The 27,560-nt window shown below is 29.0% G+C and overlaps 1 protein-coding gene across 1 annotated transcript; it reads left to right on the top strand.

Annotated features, from left to right (window-relative positions):
* The first annotated feature begins 11,806 nt into the window (after nt 1–11,806).
* On the top strand, nt 11,807–22,471 carry LOC140056305 (uncharacterized). Its single transcript, XM_072101631.1, has 10 exons — nt 11,807–12,115; nt 14,358–14,681; nt 15,018–15,350; nt 16,240–16,285; nt 16,742–16,888; nt 17,296–17,483; nt 18,482–18,556; nt 19,202–19,305; nt 19,413–19,529; nt 19,812–22,471. Exons 1-10 carry the CDS (start codon nt 11,860–11,862, stop codon nt 20,112–20,114), a joined length of 1,893 nt encoding a protein of 630 aa, XP_071957732.1. The 5' UTR covers nt 11,807–11,859; the 3' UTR covers nt 20,115–22,471.
* The last annotated feature ends 5,089 nt before the right edge of the window (nt 22,472–27,560 follow it).

Genomic DNA, 27,560 nt, shown 5'->3' with positions numbered 1-27,560 from the left:
GGAATTTAAATAAATATAGTTTTCTTTTAGGATTTTAATATTCATTCATTAACATTATTCATTATACTGTTTTATACCATTTTTTTTTATTATTTCTTCATTCAGATTTTTATGTAAAAAAAATGAATGTCCATGATTAATGTAGAATGTATTATAATAATTGATAATAGCTTCTTTGTTTATTTGTTTACACCATTTTAAATTCTCGTTGGAAACCAATTCCATATGTTCTGGAAAATATTACACAGACAATGCCAGAGAACAATAAACAAATTATTCTAGATACAATAATTTATTTTCAAATAATATATAAAGTTTGATAATAACAATACATTAAAATAATGTTAAATATTAAGGATAATATTTTACTTTTAGTTTTTATGCATTACAAGAATATTGAGTGGAGTAATAAAGATATTAATACATTGACAGTTGAAGGTGGTAAACAAGTTGAGATGAGTTTTAAATACCGTCCAAGTATTGCAAGGTTCAAGACTTTTGAAATAAAGAAAGACAACAAAGTGCTTGGTTCAAATCAAAAGCAATTCAGTAGTTGTAAAACAGTCTGTCAGTTTGTCTGTTATTGTTGTCTTTACTTTTGTGGATTCTTTTGTATTGAATACTGTAACAAATCGGGTAAGTTACTGTATTACATATTTTTTATTTATCCTAAAGTATATTAATATTTTTCAAACCATTTTATTTCAATTTTTTTTTCAAATAATCATTTGAATAATGTAATTATTATTTTTTATTGGACAATAAAATGATATGTAAATAATGATTTCTATATTCAAATTTCAATTTATTTATTCATTTTCCTTTTTACTAAAATGTTTTAGGTACTGACTGTTTTTGTCCGTTTCAATATATTGTATTAATGCATTAACTCTTTGTTTTATTTCATAGTTGAATACAACAGTAAAGATAAAAAGAAACACAGGTGAGATTTTTCACCATTGTAACATGATGATAAGAAGTTGGGTACAGAGAGACCTGGGTTAAATTCCCGACAACTTCCAGTCTACTCAGCGGTAAATGAGTACCTGAAAATACTAGAGAGGATAAGGCGGCGTGGAAAGAAACTGGCCACCCTACCACATAAAGCAGAGGCTTAGTAAAATGAGCTCCTAACACTACAGCTCATTCCTCTACGTTCAGAACTGAATACTGAACTTACATTTACCTAGCATGATTAAATACATTATTTTTACTTTTTTTAATTTTAATCAAAGTATGAAAAACTCTCACAATAAATTTGATTTCAATTTACAACAAAACAACTGTTTATTATATTGACCCAGTAGCAACAGAGGAGTGTAGAATATCAGCTGAGGGTGAATGAAAGAGAATGTCTTGATGGTACAGAGGTACCTGTGTTGTAATATTATTTTCTTTTATTGTGTCAACCCAACAGCAGTGGTAGTAGAAGTGGTGAAGAGAGTCGCATGAACGGCAGTGAAAGAGAAGAACCTGATGGTGCAGATGTTCCTCTTGTTGTAATCAAATCCAGTTCACCAAACCAGTCTGCAGAAACTGAAGACACTGCTGCACTTCCTAAATCTGGAGAAACATCAAAGGTTGGTACTATGAGAATAGTATCAACTAACTTGAAAAGACCATATATGAATAATTATCTATTTTATATCATATTGGTATATCTGTCGTATATAAATATCTACTGCCAAACCTTACTCTTAAAATGCTAGGTCAATAATTAATTCTACCATTATTTTGTGTCATTAACATTAAATTATGTCTAGTTATTTTGTATGTTAATATACAGTATATTGTATTTTTTTCACTTTTCTACAAATTCTTAAATAGATAATAAATATAGCATATATGCTTACAATGTTATGCCTTGCTATCTTGCTATTTATTTACGTTTTCTGAATTTCCTATCAATCTCAAAATCATCTTATTTTACAACTGTCAAGGCAAGAAATTACCTACCACATCAAACAACCAACAATTAATAATGTTGATTTTAAAAAGAATTGATTTATTCTACGTATTTTACTGTCATATTGAAAAAAAACATTACAGTATTTTAAAACATGCTTAAAATAATGTAAAATCTGTTTCAATTTTGTTTTCGAAGACAAATCCTGTTGATGAAGGTAGTGAACTTTTAGCAGAACATCAAGCAACATCTGGTGAGTATAAACTTTGCTATTTATTTATTCTCTTGATTACTTTTTTTTAGCTTCAGGTGGAACATGATTAATTTTTTACTTGATATGCATTCCAAAAAGTCCTGTTTCAATAGAGTTGAATGTATATCTCTTACTTCAATCAATCAATCAATCAATCAACTTATTATTTTGTTTAGGTTTCTCTGACTCTTTATGAGCAATAGAGTATACATTTATTGTAGAATTTGTTTTTATTTGATTGTTAAGTTACAGTAAACATTACAATAATTTACGATACAGTGAATTCTAAAGCTGTCAATGTTTGCATTTACAAATTATTTTTCTCAATTAACCAGCAGTTATTACTGAGGTGGACGGTGAAGTGGGGATGGGGGCAGGGTGTGTTAAGGGAGTAGTTATAGAGTGGCCAAACACAATCAAGCAAACTATTCTGTCTCAGAAATTTAATTATTGTATTGTTAAAATTGCTAATGAAGTACAGGTTTATTTATTTTTGTATTAGAAGTTGTTAATATTACAATATCTGTTTGTTCTATATTTATTTAAGGAGGATCCTTCAACATCGGTTATACAGTAAGAATCTTTATTTAAAAACTTTAAAAACGCAGTGGCATGCACAAAAAATGTTTGAATATATATATTGTTATAGCTATTTTTAAAGTTATGTAATCCCAATTTATATGACAATAATTGTGTAAAGACATATGCATCAATTCTGAAGCATTTATAGAAAATATGATCTATGTCTATCTAGATATCCAGTATTAAAATTAAGTTTTTTTTAAACGTGTGAATATAATAATCAAAGCAATGTTGATTCAAGTGGTTAAGTGCTATAAGGCCGGTGTGCCGCAAAACAAAATGTGTTCTTCATTGGTAAAAATTAGTCTTTTTGGACTGGATGTCCAGTTTACAAACCTGGTTTGCGAGAATCCAGTGCATCCCAGGAGTGGTTACCCCATTGTACTTGGCCATCTACCCCTGTTTCACTTGTGCACAATTTAGCCCAGTTACGCTGCAAGCCGCCGGTCATTCACAACATTAGGCGCTTTATAAGTCCAGGATATTATTACTATTGTGACTTGGCCAAAATGTATTTACAGGACGAAATAATTTATGAAAATGTTGAATCTGGTTCTTCTATGTCATTTGAACAACCTGTCACTTATGCTGAAGTTGGACAGCGTGGCAGAAAGTCTACTGGTGATGTCATATTTTTAAAGACAATTTTGCTGCTTATTTACAATAAGTACAGTAGCAAAGTAGAAAAAAATGCCAAAAAAATCACTTCATTTTATTATTCTTCACCCAGTGAGTGTATTTTTGGAAGAATATCATTTGGCAAAATGTATGCTTAACTTTGTCATTGTGGACAGTTCTTAGATGATTTCACTGCAATGTGTGTAATTTTTACTAACAACTGACCAAACATACATTACTAACCTTTCTCATTATGCTGCCGATTTTTTTCTACTAATTATAATGAATTAGTATTGCAGTTATAGTGTAGAAATAGACAGCTTAACATTTGTCCTATGTAACCACAAAACCTATTTGTCCCGCTTTTTAATCTACCCATGCTTTTATTTTTGTAAGTGGACGGTTTTTTAAAATATATAATTGTTCTGATTGGTATATTAATTTTATAGTATTGGATTAGCATATCATTTATTTATTATATTTTTTTTCTTTTTTAGACTAACATATTTAGCATTTAGTCTGAGTCATAGTTGATTGGTTTGATGTGTTGCATTTTATAATGTCTTATACTTTATAATTATCATCTTCTTTTGTGTATATTCATTTTGTAGAATAGATAATTTCTAACATTTAAATGTTGTGTTTAATTGATCGAAACTAACAAACGTAATAATACAAACGATATTTATATTACAAACAACTTTTTTTTTTGTAGAAAGCATGATTGTAGATCTTGTTTTTGATTTATTAATTTACAGTCTTAATGTACTGTATATGCTACCTGAAACTATTTTAATTGCATTTTAAATGTAAAGTAAAATAAGTTATAGACTAGTATTATATATGTAGTAAATAATTATAGTACATACATGCAGTAATTCATTCAAAGTGGTATATCTATTTTATCATGTTTTAATTAATTTTCTTTTATATGCTACTATAGGAATATCAGAAATTGAAGATAAACACAAGGTATTTTAGATTTTTAGACGGACACTTTTGCAAATTAAAGATAATTTCTTAGCAAAGTTGACTTTTTTGCTAGAGAATATACACCAAAATCCCTTAAAACATTTTTGTTTAATTTTCATTTCTTTATTCGTTTGAGATAGAAGAATTATTTTGTCTATTCAAAATCTGGCAATTAGTTAATTTGTCCATTTTAGATTGTTTTTTTAAAAGAGATATTGATTAGTTTATGAAAATGTTAGGAAGAAGAGCTTCAATATGCGGATCTTGATTTTCAAGCCAGTACCTCCTCAGGAGGGATTATAAGTAATGAAGAACAAACACCGTATATGGAAGTATCCCAGGGAAAGCTTGTTAAGAAAGGTATATAGTTGTTTTGAAATGTAGATTGAAAACAGTGTAACTTCTATCAATACTCTCATAAAGAATAGAAGACTTGTTTTATATTTTTATTGACAACTATATTAATTTGTTTACATATTCAGAAAAGGCATTTTAACCAACGACATCGTTGGTTTACAATATCATTGGTAGTAGTATCATAGATAGTGTCAACAATTTTCAAATTATTAATATTTTGGTTTAAATATTAGTAGAAAATACCTATTAAATTTCAGGAAAATTAATATATTGGTGACGTCATGATTATTAAAATATTGAGTTATCTGTATCTTTATCTTCAATATGAAGAATAATTTTACGCCCTCTGAGCGCATAATTTATTTATTAGTAATTTCTTTAATTTGTATAAATCTATTCATCATATAGGAGTAGTCTAGTCAGTTGATTATACTTAATTGTAGTGGATATTCTTTTCAATATAGGAATATCGGAAACTGATCAAAAGGAAAAACCAGCTGCAGAACCTGTAAGTTAGTTAAAATGTTTTAAAATATGAGATACCAATGGTATCAATTGCAAATATGGTAACAAACCATTTGAAAATCTCCTTGTTGGATTTATATATTGGTATAAAAGGATAGTTTACAGATACATGTTTTTTCTATTATTGCAATTATTCTATTTATAGAAAGAGATAAAATATGTTGACCTAGATTTGCGTCCCAGTACATGTAAATCGAAAATAATAAGAACCGAGGAACAGACACCTTATTTTGAGTTTTCTCAAGGAGTGTTGCACCCTAAAGGTAATTTGAAAGTCTCCAAAAAAAAAATGTAGAAAAGTTTTGTTAAATGCATTTTTTTTTACTTCAGTAGAATTGACAAATTTTTACAAATGCATGCTTTAGCTGGATATTTCTGTTGATTTGTCCCTTCGTTCCTCTGTCTCACAGACACCACAACTCAAGATCCTGTAGCTTTCTAGGAACCCGCCTTCTTCCTTTTATTATCTCAAATTTTGATATATTTTTTTTGGTTATATATATATATATATATATTTTAAATGATGCTAATGTGTTGTAATTTCAGCTTTTTACTTTTCAACTGCACGTTGTGCAAGCTGGCTTTGTTGAACTATTGTATTATACAGTCTATTTGAATCTGTTGTATGATATTTTATTTGTAATCATCACTTTCATTCATGAAAATGTAGTAGTACTCTATAATTCTATACATTCCAAAGTTTATTGATTGATTGATTGATTGATTGAAAAAAATATAATTGTTTGTTGGTATAGAAAAAGTACCAATTATTGTATATTAACATAAATGAATATCTTTTTATTAATTTTTTTGTAACGCAGTTTAGCGACCCAAAATGGCTCTCAAACGCTGGAGGCCTTGAGGCATTTTAGCCTTTTTTTTGACAAATTGTTATGTCTGGGCGCAGTTCAGGAGCCCTTATAAGCTTAGGAACCCTTGGACTAAGCCAGTGAGTGCTCATAGCCATTACGCCATTGTTTTAACAAATATTTAATAGAATAGATTGCACTTTCTTTTTTAGTAGTAGTCATTATTGTTTGTTATGCTTTTATACCCATTACAGGTTTTCTTTCAATTGCAGACTGAGCTTCAATTACTTTAATATACTATCAGTACTTTGTGTTATTTTACATTCATTGTATTTGTATCCATTGTATTGTATTTTTATTCATTGTATTATAAATGTATCCATTATTATAAATGTATCCATTGTATTATATATGTATTAATGATTACCATTGTACTTGTGGTGTTTGTATTTATAATACATACTGGTACTTTGTAATGACTCTTATTGATATAATTTTTCTGATCTTTTTCTGTTTATTCTTCACTTTGAACAAAATACTTTCCTCTAATGGCCAATTTACACAGACAAGTGGTAATGGTAATATAGAATCTATGTTATTTCTTATGACCATTTACATAAAACGCATAGCAAACATGTTTCCACTCAAGATAAAGACCTTTAAATTATTATTAGGCTATTTAAAATTGTAATAAAATATTACTACCACATTATTCTCAAATTAAAAAATGATCATACGCTAAGATGCCGTCTTACACTTACACCCGATTAAGTTTAAATTGTTATAAACAAGAATGTTGGACTTTTAATTGTTATTTTGTACTGTCATAAATGTACCAGTGTATTTCCATAACCTATTCCCAATGTTGTTGTTTGATATTTGATAAGACAATGACCACTCAAAATCCTAATAATTACTGTACTATATAGTTTTGTATTTTTTTGTTGCTATTATACCATCATCACACCTGTATTGTCTAACTGTTGTATTATTTTTTATTTCATGTTCTAGCTAAAGACTTGAATGAAAGGTAATGTTTTTGGTATTTGATTTTTATTTTTATTGGGATTTTTTTTATGATAAAGATACACTTCCAGCAAAGCTCTTTTGTTCATATTTACCCATTATATTCAAAATTACACAAAATAACTTTTCACTAACATATAAAACTTCATTTATTATACGAAGTACTTCATGCTATGTGACCAAAGAGTTACTACAGCCATTTCTATTTCTTTCACGATTCAAAACCTCTCTGCTAGTTACAGTATGTACAACACATCTACATCTATGCAAAGTAGTGAAATGCTTATAGTTTTTTGCTATGAGAATTGCCAAAACCTTACATGACACCAAACCCTCTTAAGTATCTATATATAAATTTACGTAAGGGCAAAATTCGGTAAATCGCGCCTTACTTCTAGAATTTTTACTCGATGGTATATAAAGTTGGTTCGTACTTTCGGTACTGATTTTAACCACCTGATGTAACCCTGTTTACTAATTAAATTAAGTTAGATAATTAGTTATTGACGATTAAAACGAATTTAGGTTCAACGATTTGCCCCAAATAGGGGTGTTTTCCGATCGTGGTATACACTGTCTAATGGATGTCCATCTTGAAAAATACCCGCCACAAAAATGCGAGGAGGCTTCGCATTTTCCTATCTCCTCCTTCGATAATTGTTTTTAATAGCTGAAAACCGGTTGAACAGCTCGAGTACAGTATCATAATGTTGAAGACAGGCCGATTTTCTTAAAAAATACTATTGTGATACATTTAATATACGTTTTTACAAATGTATTGATTTGTGATGAATGGAACATTCCAAATTATTTGGTTTAACCATACAGGTATAGATTTAGATTTATGGGCCCCCTTGGAGAATAAACATAAATAGTATTGCAATGCTGTACAATACTGTTAAGGTATTAACCACTTTTGATCGCAATTTGAATCGCAAATTTCTTACTGTGAGTGTTGGTACTGTTAGATGTAATATAAAAATATATACAAATAAACTTTATTACTGTGAGTGTGGGTAGGCCCTACTGTTAGATTATAAACATATAATATACAAATAAACATTCCAAATTATTTGGTTTAACCATAGAGGTATAGATTTAGATTTATGGGCCCCCATGGAGAATAAACATAAATAGTATTGCAATGCTGTACAATACTGTTAAGGTATTAACCACTTTTGATCGCAATTTGAATCGTAAATTTCTTACTGTGAGTGTTGGTACTGTTAGATGTAATATAAAAATATATACAAATAAACTTTATTACTGTGAGTGTGGGTAGGCCCTACTGTTAGATTATAAACATATAATATACAAATAAATAAACGTTATTACTGACAGTTGCTTCTCAACGTTTGTATTAATTAATAATTTAAAAATATATAAACGTCGTAGTGGTGTATCGTTACATGTACTTTACTATTTCAATCGACTATGACAGTGAGAGTTTTAACAAAGTACCGTATTAAATCGTAAATGTTTTACTGTATTTAGTGGTATATTATTTATAGGCCTATAAAACATTAAAAACAATATTTCGTTACTGAGTGGATAAGAATATATTTTAAAATGTTTCCTCTTTGTACCTATCTTCTTCCCCCATCCCTCAACCCTTAATGTTACATACAAAACACAAATTGGGTTTGTTTAAATGAGTCTAATTTACAAGCCATGATAAATGGAGGATTTCAGATTCTTCAGATCAGCTAAAAAAAAAACCCAAATAAAACTGCGTGAATAGGATTCCTTATGCTTAATTCATGTGCATGCTTTTTTACAAAACATTTTATGAGCGAATGTTGAAGAACGAGCAATCTATTTTTTTCTTTGGCAAACAATTTAGTTCTTGTGTTGTTTTTGTTTTTTTGTGGCAATTTATCTTTATCGGTTTTAGGGTTTGCCTGACTAATCTGGTAGTTTAACTTTTTCCTTTCATTATCTGCTGTCCCTAATACTGTACTATAATAATTTACATACTTTGCATACATAATTTTGGTTGCTTTATTTACCATAGATTATATACAGTCTTTCATTGCCTGCCATTGCCTCTGTTTTGTTCGTACCTTGGTTGCAGTCTTCTACAAAATACACTTAAATACATAGATATGTAGTATATATTCTTGCCATTCACTTCTCGCTGCATCTGGCCATTTATATCATTTATAATATGACTACTTGTGATAATTCAGAATCCTGTATCATGTACATAAACTTACCAGATTATTTCTTCAATAATTTGCCATTATTTGTATCTGTAATATTATTTGATTCAAAACTCATTACCATATTACATTGAATATTATTTTATACCTGTACATTAAATTTTTTTTTATAACTTCAATTGGGAATTTTTAGCTTTGTGCATCTTTATTTTTTGAGTATTTTAAACACAAGCTTGCTTTTATTTTATATTAATTTATTTGAATTAAACCTATTAAAATAGTATACAACTAATGAATGTTTATGAATTGGGAGAATGTTTCTTCTTGTATCGCATGTTATACTAAATAGATAATGTTTTAAATAGTAACTGTGTGTTATGTAGAAAATAAATACTTAAATTTTATGTTTCACTTTATTCAAATTTACATTTTTATGATTTCATCCATTAATTAAAGGCAACAATTTACATAGAGGAAATTTGTTGAATGTCAAAAGATCAGCTTATAGATTTTATTGTAATTTGCATAGTAATAATGCAAATTTGTTATATGAATTTACCACAACATAAATGAATAAATATACATTTTTATTCCATATTTTACATAATCATTTGTATAATTTGGAACTTTTCACTATTGATAGTGGTCAAATTTTACAAATATAGAATATATTTAGTTTTGAAAAAAAAAGTTATATAGATAATTTATCACTACTGTCTGGCATGCCAAACACCTTTTTTTTTTCATAAAATGTTAATATGGTACTGATAATATTCATTGTGATTTTTTTTATTATTTCTAATTATTACAAATATAAATAAATTACATTGTAGAGGGAAAGACCAATGAACTCTGATCATTTCAGCACCATTTCTAAATCTGTATTTTTTCTTAATTTTTTATAATGTATATTTTTTTGTTTTTCAGATCTAAAACTTCTTACTCAAGTAAGTAACATTATTTTTTTTTGTAATTATTAAATACACAAATTAGATGCAAAATAAATTATTTGTTGTTTTTTTTTAATTTAAAAATAAGATTCCTGTTAAACTAATATTTCTGGAAGCCATTAAATTAATTAACTTTAATTTTAGAAAGAAATTTATAACAAAACTCTTGACACACTGAATTCATAAAATGTCTGAAATGTTGAATGTACCGATGCATAGACAATGCACATCAATGAAACATTTTTACTTTCACAATTAAAAGTAATAAAATGAAGAAATTAAATTTTAGATGATATTTTGTTTGTTTTTGTGTTTTTTAAGTGTCTACAAGTGGTAGAGGAAGAATCAGCCTAACATTTCTAAATCATGTGAGATCTGATTCAGGGAAGTACAACTGCAGCATAGAGGGCAGTAGACAGCAGCATCCAGGTGTCAACAATTTATCTGTTTATTGTAAGTTTTATTTTGAATTTAAATTAGTAGGCTAATCATAATATATAAATTAACAAGCACAGAATATATCCTAAACTGCCCAGTGATATGCTGAAAATTAATTAATTTGAAAAGATAAAGATGAGAAAATCAAGTAACAAAAAATGTTGCCCCAACCGTAGTACAATATTATATTATACTTGTCATAAATTCATTCAATTAATATTTGTACTATATATATTTTTATTATTTATATATATTATTATATATATTATATATTTAAGGCATTGAGATGGCAGCTCCCAAGTACTCAACAGAAGAAGGTAACAGTAATTTTGAAATGAAGTGCAGATATGAACCATCAGATATGCCATTAACATGTTACAAGTGGAAGAAGATTAGGGAAGATGGCACAACAGAGATTGAGGATTGTAAAGAAGATGATAGATTTGAAGTAACAAGTTACCAAGAAGACAACATTCTGTCTTTGAAGATAAAGAATGTTGTACTTGGTGATGCTGGCAAGTATCAATGTGAAGTGAAGCCAGTTGATGGAGAAAAAGAACTAAAAGACACTACACAGCTGACAGTTAAGGAAGGTAATTTTATGTTGAAATAATCTTAAAGATGATGAAATGTTCTTATTTCTGAATATACTGATTTATCATCAGCCTAATTCACTGTAATAAATGTAGAATATTATGTACAATATAACAAAAATGTGATGAATAATATGATTTTATGGTGATAACATGAAAGATGATATTAATGTGAATAAAAGTGGTGTTTACACCACAAAAGAGAAAAAAAATTGAACTTATTATAATACCAAAATTTCAAAAAGCAACTTACTTACTAATTTAGGCCCTTATAAGACTGTCCTGGGCATAAATATCATTAAAAAACAATTGAACCTGATAAAGTGGTTTCTTGGTGACCCCATCTTAGACATCAACACAACATTGTAGAGTCTGTTTATCATGAAGGTGTGAACAACTATGGATTTTTCAATCTGAAACTTAAAGTCATCATTCACAGTTGTAATAAAACAAGAAACCTTATCGTATCTATTCTATATGTATTGCATGCACATACCTGTTATTAATTATTTGCAAACAAATTGTGATATACACAATATTGTGATGATTTGTTTTGTCTTGTTTTTGTAGTTCCTCTCATAATGGATATTCCTTCCATTATTACCAGAAAGAGTGTGAATTATGTTAATTTGATACTGAAGTTAACAAATGTTAAGAATTATGGTGAAATGTCCAATGTGACATGGTATAAGCATGTTGAAGGTAAAGAAAACAAGATGCTGACATCAATAAATTCACTTGATTCAACATCACGCTATCAATGTGGATATGTCAATGAAAGCAGTGCATATCTTGAGATCAGGAATGTTGAATCTGGAGATGAAGGAAATTACATATGTGAAGTTGAATTTAAAGAAACGGAGCAACACAAAATACACAAAGTACACAAAATACACAGGTGTTCTGGAAGGTTAACAGTTCAAGGTAATACACCTAAATCTACAGATATACAACAGGATCATAATCAGAATGTTGGTATTAAGGAGGTTACCAAGGGTGTGCCATTCCTTGAAGTTTTTTCAGAGGTAGTGTCGATCAAATTTAATAATACTTTAGTTTGGAATTGATGAACGGATTCATTCTTGAAACTTAATAATTTGTTGGATTGTTTGGTCTGGAACTATACTGCATGTAGTGGGTGGTAATGCCAAGCAAAGTGTTATGTATACTGTATTTTTTATCAGTGTGAACCTTTGTTTTAAAGTCTTTCTTTTTTTAAATAGAGCCTAAAAATGGAAACTATCTTTTGTATTGTTAGAATTTAAAAGTGGACCTACACTTTCAATCTGCCTGATGTTGAAGATGTTAATTATTAACTTTAATTTCTTCTTATTGTTATTGAAATCAATATAATATAATCAAGACAATCAATAAAAATATTTTAATATTAATATTAATTAATGTCATTTATTTATTAGACTTTATCACTGTATATAAAAATAAATTTAAAAAATCAATAAACAAAGGCACCTCTATTGATATCCTCCCTTAATCCCTAATTACAGTCTGGTCAACTTAATCTCATATTTAGTCAAATGACTTATTTAGTCAAATGACTTAATTCAAGAAAAGACATTTCTATTGATTTTAAACAGACAAGTCTTGGTCAATTTAGTCTTGCATATCAAGGAACACTAACTTGAAATCAATACCTTCCACCATATGATACATAATTTGCCAAATATTTTTATTTTAAAAGGCAAATTTATAAATTCTGGTAGGTAAATATTTAAAAAAAAAACAGGTATCACCCATATTATATTTCTGATCTGTATAAATAATAATAATAATAGTATTTAATAATTAGTATCAATATGAAGAAGAATACTCACTTTGAGGTCCTTATTCCTTATTTCTATATACTTTACAATGTACAGTGTTAAAACATTTTGTTTTCTTTGAATGAAGTAATAGAATATAATGTTGATATACCAATCTTAAATTAAGATCCTCATGATTTATCCACATCATATGTGTACTATGAAGCAAAGATGATTTGATTTAGAACACAATAAAAAAAAATTATATACATGATATTAATTATAAATGGGAAAATATTGATTTTTGTTGAAGTTTAATCTTCTTCACTATGTCAGAATTTCTAATAATTTCTAAATTCCAAGAAACACCAGGAATAGACTTTCAGATTCAGAAACTAATTGATGTTTGTCTATACCTATTTTTGAACATTTTTAAGAAATAAATATTTCCAGTAACATGGTTTGTCCAGTATCTTTATTTTAGAAATTTTCACAAAAATGTAAACATAACTTTTGTTTATAAAAGATTTGGTAAGTGTATGTATTTGTATTTTTTAACCAATGCAGTGATTTTGTTACCCATAAAAGCTTCACCTTTATATCTCTCATTATGCTGTGATTTAGAAAAGATCTCTAATAATCCTTGTCATTTTTATGTACATTGTCATTTTTTCAGTGCTTTCATCTATATCCATCATTGGCTCTCACCCTTTCAGTTCATTCCTGACTATTGTGGATTATCTGTTGGCATATTGTTGTGTGGCATTTTTTTATTTTAGTGCAGTGTTTTCAAACGAGCATCTGTGTATAGTGCTTATATTTTACAGAATTTTGTAAAAGAGAATGTACAGTTTCATGTCCTGCTTTGCTCTTTGCTATAATTCAATGTTCTTTTTCTGAATCACCATGCAATTCTCCCAAGTGTGTTTATTTCTATGTGTTATATCATTGTTTATTCTTTGAACAATGCCAATAGCTAAATTGAATATAAAATGTCGTTTGAAAGCAAGAAAAAAAGTAAATCTAAATAAAGTCATTGAAGTGAAATTACCTATTCTTTATGTAAGCAATGAAATCTCAAAACATTAATCTCTTTAAAGAAAAACAGAATCCAAACATCTAAACACATAATCATCCTTTAGCTCAGCTGAAGACCTGTTTGAATGAAATGATGTCCATAAATAAAAAAAAAATATTATTTAATAAAAAAAAAATCATCATGATAATATTATATTTTATATATAATTAAAATGTAATAAACAATTAACTACTAATTTATATAGTAGTCTTTATAGTATACTAATTTATACTATTTTAAAAAATATCTGACAAAAAACCTAATTTTTGTGTGGTATATTTTTTTTTTGGTAATTTACTTACAATATATGTTTTTGTTGTCTTTATAGATCCAGTTTTAAAAATGAAAGAAATTGTACGGTCTATTGAAGGAGAAAACCTTAAGATTCCTTTTACTACATCACCAATACAAAGATCAATTAAAGAGTTTATTTTCTATAAATATGAATCTGATAAATGGAAGAAACTTGCTGATGATAGTTTCACAGTTTTTGGCAGATTTAAAGTTAAATTTAGTAAGAAAGAGCAGGCAGGTTATCTTGAAATTTCTAAGGTTGAAAAATCTGATGCTGGTGACTTCCTTTGTGAATGTGTGACAGAAGGAAAGGATAGTGAAATCCACTCGGCAACAAGCAGATTAGTTGTGGATTGCTGTAAGTATGTTTGATATAAGTGTTATTGTGGTTCATTCACTGAGCCAAATTCTTTCTGAAATTATGTCAAGTTGCTTTCATTATGCCTGTAGAACAAACTCTAGCACGCTGTTCTTATGATTCTTTATGAGTTATTTAGAGCTGGTAAAACATATCAATTTGTGTGTGATCTGTAAAGTTTGCATACAAACCCTCTCAACCTTATTGACGTTATGTCTGTCAATATGATAAATTACAGGTATGCACATTTCCATGGTAATTTGACATGGCCTGAATAGAATTATAGAAATAGATGAATGAGAAATTCATTAAGTATTTCAGTATCTTATCTTTTAGTTTTAGACATGGATGATAGTTTTGCAACATCAGTTGGAGGAAAAGCTTCTTTAACTTGCAAATATAAAATAAAGGATAAAGATATTGTCGTCAGTTGGTATAAGAAGACTAATTCAGTAAAAAAATTGATATGGTCTTCTGATAAATCAAAACAGAAGAAAATATTCAAAGAAGTACAAGAAAGATGCAATGTAACTTTTGATGGTAATGGGTCCTGCTTAGAGTTTGTGAAAGTGGAATTAGTTGATGCTGGACAGTACATTTGTGAACTTACACAGATTGGTATTATAAATAAACTATTACATACAAGAGCATCGAGCCTGTGTGTACAATGTAAGCCAATTGTTTTTCAGCTTTTGCCTCCAGAACCCTAATTTTGGTTATTTGCTTTTCAAAAGTAACCTGTAACACAATGTGAAGAGTGGCCCAGCCCACCCCATCTCCCACTTTTAATTTTGACAATGTAAAAGTAGATTAGCTTCACCATTTCAATTCACAATTTCTGCCTATGCCCTATCCTGTGAATGAATTGCTATTCTCGGATTCTGATGAATAGTACTGTAGTTTATTTCCCAAAACATATATTGTAGCCCTAATAAATGCAACTGTCAGCGTAACATTTTAAAATCATAGCATTTTAACAGTCATATTATTAAATTTATTATTTATTTTTAATACATTTAAAATAATGCGCACTGCAAAATAATATCAGAAATATTACCATAACTCCCAGAGGTAAAGTGATGCATACGTATAGGAATGACGCACTTGGTTGATATTTTAGAGCGATGTTTATTTGAAATAAGAAATTTTTTTGCAAATTACTTTAGTGTATGGTATAAAAATCATTTTCTTTAGAAGTAAATATTCAATAGATCTTTTTGTTTGTTTTGTTCTAAGGGTCCTCATGAGAGAAGTCACTGTCTTTTTGTGACCCTTTTAAAAGTTAATTTATTTGTTTAATTTAGGTATGGAAATTTAAAAAAGATACAAATTTGTTACCAGATCTAATTCATTTGGATTTTTAGATTTAACTATGCAATCATTGCAATAATTAAATGTATGAGATAATTGATGGATAAATCTTTATTATTCTGACAAAATCAACAATATGCAATGCATTGCAATGAATTTTTTGTTAAAATTGTTAAAATTTCATACAAAATGACATACAAAAATAATATTTAACTTAATTATGACTACAAAATTGGTTTATTTTTAGTGGATGTGTTTGCTGCAGTTGATAAGGAACCAAGAAACATTTACAGGTAATTGTTATGACCATTTTTATCCACCATCTACAAATAATATTACACAGAATATTTTAATATGGAATTAAAATTTGTTTATTAGAGAGGTTTGTATTTACATTTTTTTTTAGTTCTCTACTACTTTGTTGGTCTAAGAGAGATTTTTTCCTATATGCGATAAGAAACTAGTTTGTATCTAGAAATTTAAAGCAATGTTCTGTATTAAAAAAAATAAAAAATTTAATACATATTTAAACTTTAAATGTATAAATGTTAGTAACAGCTTCTATTCTGCTTTCTTTTTTCCCCATATAACTAAAGTTCCATTTCTTTTTACTGTATGGTCATTAAATATACAAGCATGAAGCTCTTTTGAATGGAGGATACAAAATAATATATATAATTATAATAAACCTTTGAATTTGAATATACAGTACACATTATTATAGAGATGTTTTTTTGTTTATTTTTTAGATATCCTGCAGTGATCTGTATAAATTCTCATTTTTTTGTCTTTTGTGAGCAAAAATCAGATTTAATTATGAGAAGAGGAAAGATAAACATAAAGAGGTTGATTAAATGGGAAAAACCAAGAGTGATTTTACATGAGAAGGATAATAGGTATGGAAATGGGATATTGCAATAATAATCTGGTATGGCCCTAAAAACTATTGTGTTTTCCATGAGGGATAATTGGCAATGCAGAATCAGTTGTTGAGGATTTTTCTTGCATATAGATTATTATCATTGATGTTGCTGAAAAGTTATCAAATAAAAGTGTCAGAATGCTACACCAAAACCATCTCTATAATTCAGAAAAGATGTTGGTATCTTTTTTGTGTTTTTATTTATTTTTCATAAATCTGTATCTGTATAGCAAATTAACTAATTATATTCCTCCTCCATTTATTTACTTTTTTGGGGTGGGAGGGGATGGGGGTAGGGAAGAAATACTGTAAAATGGAAAAAACTAAGGTTAACATGATTGAAAGTGTTAACAATTTGTTTTTGTACTATTTACTGCACAGAATTCACAATCTAGTACCAATTGTGACCGATAAGAACAATGGAAAGGTAATTATCATGTGTGTTAGAGAAAATAAAAACACAAAAGAGAGGAAGATAATGATGATGGAATCTGATGATAATGGAGAGAAATGGAAAGGACCAAATGATGTACAACTAGATTTGGCAAGCTTTCCAGTAGATAGTCTAAGTAAGTATACTGTATGCTTGATTTATATTAGGATTTACAGGGAAATATTTTATTGGGTTTGTTACTTCAATATTTCTTTTTCATTACAATTGTCATTTTTTTGTCTTACATGGGTTCATCCCACTTTTATTCCATAAATACATAATATAATAATTTTACAGTACAGTTCTTTTTTAGTTTTTTTTCTTTCCCATTGTTATCTTTGAACACTTAACTTTTTTTGTTTATTTACAGTTAAACATATTATGTTTAGAGTATTTACCTTCTTTTTTTTTTAATCCATAATTTATTTTCCAACTAAATACATAGTTTATTTTCCAACTAAATACATACTTTTATGTTCAACATACATTTCTACTAATGTTATTCCATATATTTTATAGCATAAACATAATTTGATTTAAAAAAAATTATGTTTGTATCATCATACATATATTTTCTGCTTGATTTAAAAAAAAAAAAAAATGTTTGTTAACTCATAAGATAATTTATCAACATGTTTTAATTTTAAAAACTTTATGTATTATCTATACAGTATATAATCTTTGCTTGTATTCTTCTCCTATTACATATTTTTTTTTTTCTAGTTATCCATTAACATACATATTTTTTATTCGTTAACATACATTTTTTTTTTTTTTTTGCATTTACATATATTTTCACTTACATTACATATTTTTTTATTTTTAAAATATATTTTGAAAAATCATCATAAACATATTTTCTGCTTGTATTGTTTTCTCTTTTATGTTAACTCATAACATAATTTATCAACATTTCTTATTTTGTATTTGTTAACATATACAATTGTCATTTTACTTCATTCACAATTCTAAACACATTTACCATAGGTATGAAGCAAAAGAAACATTTAATCCGAATCTACATCTTCTTGTTTGTTCTATTTTATTTTATTTTTACTTCTACTTGGTTTATAATGTTTATCAGGAAAATTTGTTTTCTTGATTTTCTTACAAAAAATACATTGTGTTTTTCAGGTTTAGGTGATGGTGTATGCTTAAATTCTGGAAAATTGGTTATTGCAGGAATTTTGAAGCTGAAAAATGATCAGCGTAAGAAAGTAGCATTGAAAGAGTTGTCAAATAATTGCCCTCAAACATTGCACATACAATATTCAATTCATATTTCTTTCTCATTCTTAGTTTCCTGACATAATTAATATAGAGATTATTGTCCTCCTCATTTCACCCTTTACATACAATTATAGAATGTAGAGGGTGTACTCATTCTATAGTAAGTAGTGTACAGAGATAGTTCTTGAAAAGTGTAGTTTCTGAATAATTATGAACATAAAATTATTCATCTGCCAGTCTTAAAAAAAAATACAAAAGATGATGGCAAAGCCTTTTTATTGTTTTAGGAAATTAATATCAACATCTACATCAACTATTCTTGTAAACTGAACAAGTAATAAATAATAACAATTGATATTATAGCGCTCTACAAAGAACACAGTACAGAAGCATTTTTACAGATAAGCTGATTCCAAAGATGCAGATTACATGCTTTGTCACTATAGCTTGTGTGAGACATTTTTAAAGCATGCAAGTTTATTTTAATGGCTCTGGAGCTGCCTCTACATAACCAATCAGAGATTTTAAATATAATAATTAAAATTTCTCCATACACTATGGCATTGATCTGACCATTAATTTTAATTATTTTAATTTAAGTTATTTGTGCTGTTGTTTTTGCAGGAAGACTATTTGTAATGACAAGTGATGATAATGGTGACATCTGGACAACAGATGTTAAACCACCAGATGCTCCACCAGATGCTACCTTAGGTGAACATATACAAGTAAGAATTTTCCATTGCGTTTATTTGAAATTGTGGTATCACTTTTTCACACAGATTTTAGTAGAGATCTCTAAATGCCATATTATCATATCCTGTGATTTTATTAGGTTGTTGAATATGCTAAGGATCAGGTTTACATCAGCTGTTCATTGGAGGGCTCTAAGCAGTGTTTCCATATATACAGTGATAAAGGCCAGATTGAAGATGCAAATCCAGAATACCAGGTACTTTACAATATGAAAGTTTGTATCTCTAGTGTTGTCTGTCTAGTTGTAGTATTTGTATAATGTAGTTGTATAGTATAACACTACCTGTCTATTTTAATGTACATATTCTAAAATGTTGTCATCACTACTGTGTAGAAAAATTAAAGCAGTTCATTCTGATAAAAGATTTGATGAATTAGAAGTTATACTGTAGAAAAAAAAATGTTGTATTGAACTCTGCTACTCCTTGGATAAATTCATTATTTGTATAATTTGTCCTTAAATTGCTTTTTTATCTAGGGTGGTATTGTACGTTTACCAGCCAAGAAAGATGACTTCTTCCAAATAGCAATGGCAAGTCATGGAAATGAAACAAATAAGGATCTTACACTTCACCTAAGTGAAGATGGTTGTAAAACCTGGTCTCAGTTGTGTACACTAGGTGCAGTGAATGCAGAAGAATCTGACCTAGCTTACTACAGTGTAAAAGAAGGGAAAGAAGAAGCAGAGGGAATAGTATGTGTTTACAGTTATGGTTCAGAAACAAAGGGCTATACCATTGGAATGCAGTTGATTTCTGACAAAAAAATTATGTTAAAATAATTATGAATTAACCTGGTTTCCATGTTGCTCGGTTGATTGCATTCAGAAGGCTTAACAATTCTGATGTGATATATATTTTAAAACACCAACTCAGTTGGAAATTGGCTGAATCATTAGCAACATAAATTAAAATGTTACATTTCAAGTTACATTACAAAATATACTGTAAACATCTTTATACACATAACTTTTAATAAAACTAATACTATCTTGATTTGGACATTAAAATCAAAATATTCTAAAGTGACCTTTTAATGTCAACATCAATCATGTTTATATAAGATTTATTTTTAAAAATGTTCCACATTAAAAACACCAATTACACTGCAAAAAACATGTACATGAAAGTGAATTAAATGTAATTTCTATATTTGGACAGTATTAATTATTTACAGTATATCACACATTACTTATGCCTTTTGCATGTTAGTCCAACCAATTATGTAGGATAGTAGTAGGCCATATAAGGCTGGGATATAGGAAAGTAGCTTAGGTGGTGAAGCTGGAATACTAATCAAATACTCAGACCTTTTACTCATTTATTACATTTTAGAATTTAGACCTTGTACTTTTTAAACATTTAATCCGGAATAAATAAATAGATAAGTAGATAGTAGTTTTGATTACATTTTTCTAATTGCATTTTTCATAGTTTTACTGTCATTTTAGACAAATTTAGAGCTAATGCTTTTAAAAATTGACAGGCATTTCAATTAGTAGGTCTTATATTATACTGAAATTAATAATTCTGTATTGGATTTTTTTACTTATTTTTTATTTTGTTTAATTCTGTATTAGATTTGCCTAATTTAAAAAATACCGTACTTTTAATCAAATTTAAAATGGTTTCAAGTAATCTAAAACACATGTCTTTTTTTTCAATCAAAAAAAATATATATTGATATATATATATAAACAAATCAGGCACAGAACATTAATTCTAAACCGCCCGGTGATATACAGAAATTTAATTAATTAATTTGAAACGATAAAGATGAGGAAATCTGTGAGAATGAGAAAAATATATATATATAATATCTGAAATGTTCTAATTTAATTATAGTACTATTTTAACCTATGTTTTCTCAATTTTTGGATTTATTCTATATTGTTATTATTGGTATTTGGTATTATATTTTATTTGGCCAAAAATTGTATTTTTGACAAACATATTGGTTCCAACAACTAAACCTGAAATTTATTATCTTATAATGCAAATTATTATACAGTTATTAGCTATATTTTCAAAAATTAGTTATGTATATACATTAACCATTTAATTAATGTCCATGATGTGATTTGGTGCTTAACAATTTCTTTATGACTGTGAATTTATTATACAGGTAATTACTATTTAGACCATTCCTTATGTTCTTTCCATTCTCCTATCATTCGTATTCTTATTTCTGCTGTATTGTTTCCTTTTTTTCAATTTCTTGAACATTTTTTCCCTCTCTCTTAAATATCCCCTATTATAATGTAGATATCCTCAGATATCACAATACATAACAAAAACAGAAGATTAAATAAAAGAAAATGCCAGTATTGTTAACATTAAACACTTATATAAGGCACATTTCTATGATAATATCATTTTATTTTAATGGTAATATTGGTATTCTAAGTATTAATTTCCTAAACATTATAGTTTATTCTTCTCAGCTGACCTATAATATGAACTGGACAAGTATGCTCATACTTCAGCCAAAGATTGTTCCTTTTCTTTCTGATTTTATTTTAGTATGTTTGGTTCAGACCACCATCATTCGACTATGTCACTAAAGTAATTAATATTATTGTATGATGCGTTGAACATTTGTATAATGTTATACCCATCGCAAAAGGTGTATTAGGCCTAATCATTGTAAAAGTTATACTTTAAAGGAATTAATTTCTTCTGCATTTTATTTTTTGTATAAACCAAATCAGCATTTTGGGCTGCAGAACAGTAAAAACGCAGTAGCGTACTATTTATTTACGGTGTAATATTTTATAAAAACTGGAATGTAATGCAGGTCTCTTCAATTAAAGACTACCTTTTTTGTGCTCATTCAAACATTATTGAATATGCGCCGCAAGATGTGCTGTGATTAAACAGTTGGAAGTCATACAAACAAGATGTCTCAGAATAAAACATTTAAAATGTAATCATAGTATAGTAACGAAAGTACAGTACAGACTGCTCAAATATCACACAATAAAAGGGTTAGGGTTAGAAGAAATCAATCAAATATTAGGGATTACCAACGCAGCACAAATATTTATAATTTTTAGACCTACAGGAGAAACATGTCTGACGAAGTGGTCTTTAATTGAAGGCGCCTGTTGTACTTTTTGTTTAGTATTAAAAATTCTGTTGCAAAAAAATGTGTGCCTTAGTTGTCGTTTATTTCAAATTTCTTATTAATTATGAAAACCCAACTTTTATAGAAAATCGTCCGAATTTATGTCAAAAATGATGAATTTAGCAACAAAAAGTAAAACCAAACGAGAGTATCGTTGACACGCCGATGCGCGATAGAGCCTTTAATAGGAGAACATTTTATTTTATTTCGGTATAAAAAACATATACAGTATAAAGTACTGTATATACCAAAAAGCAGCAGAAACTGAAAGTATTGCATTTACATAAATACCGTATAAAAAGTACACAAAAACATCAAAACATTAAGCAAAACAAATTTATACAAAAAACATTCAAACACGAAATAGTCGTACAAAGTACAAATACATAATTAGTATTGAACAACAGCAGATCGAATATCATTTGTGTTCTTCTTTGATCGTTTTAATCAAATATAATAATAATTTAGGAAACATCATATTGACCGAAAGCAAAGGTTATCAGAGCCTTTGCAAATATATTCAATTTTTAAAAAGATATATAAAAATTTAAAATTTAATAAATAGGCCTAATTAAAATAAATATGATTTAATTAAGAATAGAATTGGGTTTATTATTTATTTTAGTACATAAATATACAAAATAATGATGCGGCGAATATAAATGTATTGTTTGGTGAATAAAAGGTTTTTTTTATTATATAAATTAATCATGGTACCATATGTCTTCAAAATATTTATTTATTATTAATTTATTATAAATACAGGTATTTCCCAAGTTTGCTCGGACTGTACTACTACTTACGTTAATTATGACCATGTACACTAATGCAATTTGGGCGTGTAATTGTTGGATACTGTATTCGTTCACAAATATACAGTATTATTTAATATCTATTTATATTAAGGCTACGTTAATCTTTTTTTTTTCATCAACAATTTTATGTTAAAACGATAAAAGTAAGAGAAACACAAATGATAAACGATCTGTTGTTTAATACTCATTGTTCTCCTATTAAATGCACTATGGGCGTGCCATAGATATTATTTTTTTGTTGCTAAATTTGTTTTTAACATAAATTCGGACACTTTTTGGAGCTAGTTCCGTTTCGCACCCGAGAGAATCGGTGAAATTGTAGACTATCACTGTAAACAATACTTAACTGCTGCATAGAAAGAGACATAGAAAGACTACACTTAATATATAATATATAAATATTTACCGCCCACCATATTATCTACTAACATTATTTTACCATTTATCTAATTCAATAATATATTATATTTTTATATATTTTTTTTTTTTTTTTTTTTTTTTTTTTCTTCAAAATTATATAATGTAACCTAAATCTAAATAAAATAAATAAATAATACAGTACTAAAAATAAGACTAAATAGTATAATGTGATATAAAGATATACTTTTATATTTAAGAAATTGACCTTTGTATCGGAATTCAAATAGGTTCACAAACTTGACCCAGAAAGTCCAAAGGAGAGTTTGTCCAGATGTTTTAATGACCATTTAGTTTATAATAGAATCCCTAAAGAAAACACTTAGCTTAATTTTGTGACTTTCCCATCGTTAAACCAGGAGTGGTCGACACTATTTAAGTACAGATTTGACAGTGTCATCCATCACAGAAATACCTTATTATACCGTTAATCACTCCCACTTAAACACCCCTGGATCAACTTAGGACCAATCGTTACCCTCACAGATGATGTAATGACATTATGCAAATGAACTGAGCCAATATACTCCCAAGTTTCAGAAGGGCCCAGACACACCTTACAGCCACTTCTCCAGAAGCAGACTAACACACTTCACACCTCACCGACAGCATCATTGAATGTCCGTTCCTTATCTATACTTATAGTTGTATATTGTACTGAAGTATTATACTGAATAAATAATATATGTGTTACGACAGTCAAGCGAGTCAGAGTCCTTCATTAGTACCTCAACAACCCAACATTATATTACATGGTGGAAGACCCAAATTTCATAAGGAACGGAGTGAGAAAACAAGAAATAAACACTTAACAAGACACGAAGACGAAGACAAAGACAAAAATAACCATATTTGTTTGAAAGGAGAGAAATTTACTTTGACTCAAAAGACAAGCTGAAATTATATTTGAATGAGATCGAGACAAGCAGAAATTTGATCAAATTATTACCATTGGATGAAGACAAAGAAGATAATCGAGGAAGACACAAAAGACAAGCTGAAATTATATTTGAATGAAATCGAGACAAGCAGAAATTTTATGAAATTATAACCATTGGATAAAGACAAAGAAGATAATCGAGGAAGACCCAAGAAGAATCAAAACAGAAGCAAGCGGACAAGAACTGTTTCGTTTGGACACTTTCAACTTCACGCCGTTTTTTTTCGATCGTTTTTTTTAACATTTACTTTTTTGAACATTGATGAACACCTTTCGCATTTTTTTTAATTCGTTGTTTGAAAATTTGAACATTGATGAACACCTTTCGCATTTTTTTTTAATTCGTTGTTTGAACATTTAAACATTTTTGAACACTTTTGCATTCTTTTAATTCATTTTAATTGGATCCGAAGCATTTGGGGTAAGTCGAAACCATTTCGAATTTTGATTTGTAACCTTTATTGAAAAAGTGAGAGTTTACATATACACTAAATTGTTTTGATATTTGATTAATAATTAATATTATAAAGTATGGTCGACGTTGTTGATAACGAAGTAATTTTAAATGAGCCCGTCAATCCTCACCCCGTGCCCCACCTAAGACAAACCGATTTCCTTCCCAAAAGATATGACGGTTCCATAACCGATCACGACCAATGTAGTGCACATTACTTATCGTTTACCGACTACCTTGAGGCCCACACGTTAGAAAACCCTGTAAACAATGCCCAATTAATTAATGTAATAAGTATTTTTAAACGTAGCCTTCAGGGCCAAGCTAGACTCTGGATTGAGGGAAAGCAGTTTGATTCACTGGAATCCTTAAAAACCCAATTCATCAACAGGTTTAGTAAAAACAAATCAATCTATGCGCACATAAGAGAATACGATTCAATTACATACACCACTGGCGACAACGCCGAAAAGCACTTAACCAAAATCAAACAAGCCGCAGACAGAATTGGATACGCTGACCAGCAGATAAAGAATAAATTTATTTCGACCCTTCCACCAAAATGTAGAGCAGCTGTAGCCATGTCCACCCCAATCGATGCCACTATTGAAAATATTGTAAATAGCACACAAAATTACCTTGACCTTTCCGTAGATGATGCCACACGGGAAGTTTCATTCAATATCAATAAGGAAACAGATAGGCCTAATAGTCTCGAATCGCTCCAACATGAGATAAATTCTCTCAAGTTAGACATGGCCACAACAAAACGATCCCTTAATGATGATACTCGACGCTCACGTTCCCCCACCCGAAATTATGTCCCAAGACGAAATCGAAGCCCAAGCCCATACAAACCCCGATTCCAGACCCCACCGACCCCAAGATATAGACAACCTCCCCCAACCTGTTATTACTGCGGGAAACCAGGCCACATAGCAAGGCACTGCCGACAACAAAACCGCTCTTACGGAAACTATCCCCCGCCATACCCATACCAACAGTCAAACAATTACTACCCTAGCCACCAGCAGGATTTTTAAAAAGGGGACTAGATGCCGCCTATAATCTGGCCCCCCATACTAAATACGACAATTTTAAGGCAAAATACTTAGGGAATTCAGATAATATTGATTTGTTACTTAACGACAGAAATTACGTTAAAGGAAATTTACCAGATGGTAGAAATGTTTTAACTTTATTTGACAGTGGTTCAACTAGAACTATAATCTCACAATCGTACGTTAATTCCTCACTTTATTTATCGCGTCTAAAGCCAGTTAAAGTGAACACAACTAAATTTCGATTAGGTAACGGTGACTTCTTATATGCCAACCACTTAGTGCAATTCGAATTATTTATCCAAGGATACAAATTTAAAATTTCAGCATTAATCTTTAAAAATTTGACAGGTATTGACCTGATACTTGGAACCGAAACATTGTCTGAACTCGACGGTACTTTAAATTTTAAGGAAAACACCTTTCGCATTAGACCAAAGATTTTTAGCTTTCGTCCAGTACACAAGATTTTTCTTAAACCCGGTGATACTAAAACAGTTAAATTAAAAGGAAGGGTTCCCGCCTTCGTACGCAATTCTGATGTTGTTCTACATGCAACCACCCATATTTCAAAACTTTGTCCATCAGACATGTTAGTAAAATTACATAGAGGAGAAACCAACATTGATATCACTAACAACACAAACAGAAACGTATCTCTAAATACACATCAACCTATCGCGAGCCTTCACTTAACCAACCTTGTAACAGTTACTAACGACCTACCAATTGATAGAATAAAGTTGACCAATGACAACGCAAACAAGTACCCACATTTAGAACGTACAGACCCATTGCTAACTTTAACCGAGGAAGAAATAATTAGAAAACAAGTTGATTTAACAGACAGCGTTTTAACACATAGAGAAAAAGAAGATTTGTATAAAACCTTACAACAAAACAGAAATGCATTTTCACTATACGGTGAACTATCTAGCTGCCCAAACTTCAAAGCTGACATACACCTCTCTAACGATGAACCATTTTTTATTCGACCATACTTCGCGACAAACAAAGACAAACATGTTATTGAGGCCGAATTGAACAAATTAGTCAAATTAGGAATCTTAGCAGTAGGACACCAATCGTATACTTCCCCTGTCCTTCTTGTTTCAAAGAAAAATTCAAAAGATAAAAGAGTTGTCACAGACTTTCGCTATCTAAATTCCAGGATAAAACGTATTAATCACCCATTCCCATTATTAGCCGAAACTCTGAAAACAATAGGTAACGCTAATGCACAGATTCTTAGCGTAATTGATTTGAAATCAGCGTTCCACTGTGTACCATTAGCCGAACATGCCCAACAATACACAGGTATAGCTTCATATCATGGTGGAAAGCATTATTATTATAAGAGATTAGCACAAGGATTAAACGTTTCACCAGGTATATTTCAAGCAAAGATTGACGA

The sequence above is a fragment of the Antedon mediterranea genome, chromosome 8 (genome assembly GCF_964355755.1).
Source record: "Antedon mediterranea chromosome 8, ecAntMedi1.1, whole genome shotgun sequence".
In the NCBI taxonomy this organism is placed as follows: Eukaryota; Metazoa; Echinodermata; class Crinoidea; order Comatulida; family Antedonidae; genus Antedon; species Antedon mediterranea.
The sequence above is the reverse complement of the archived record's forward strand: the minus strand, read 5'-3'. Positions and strand labels throughout refer to the sequence as shown.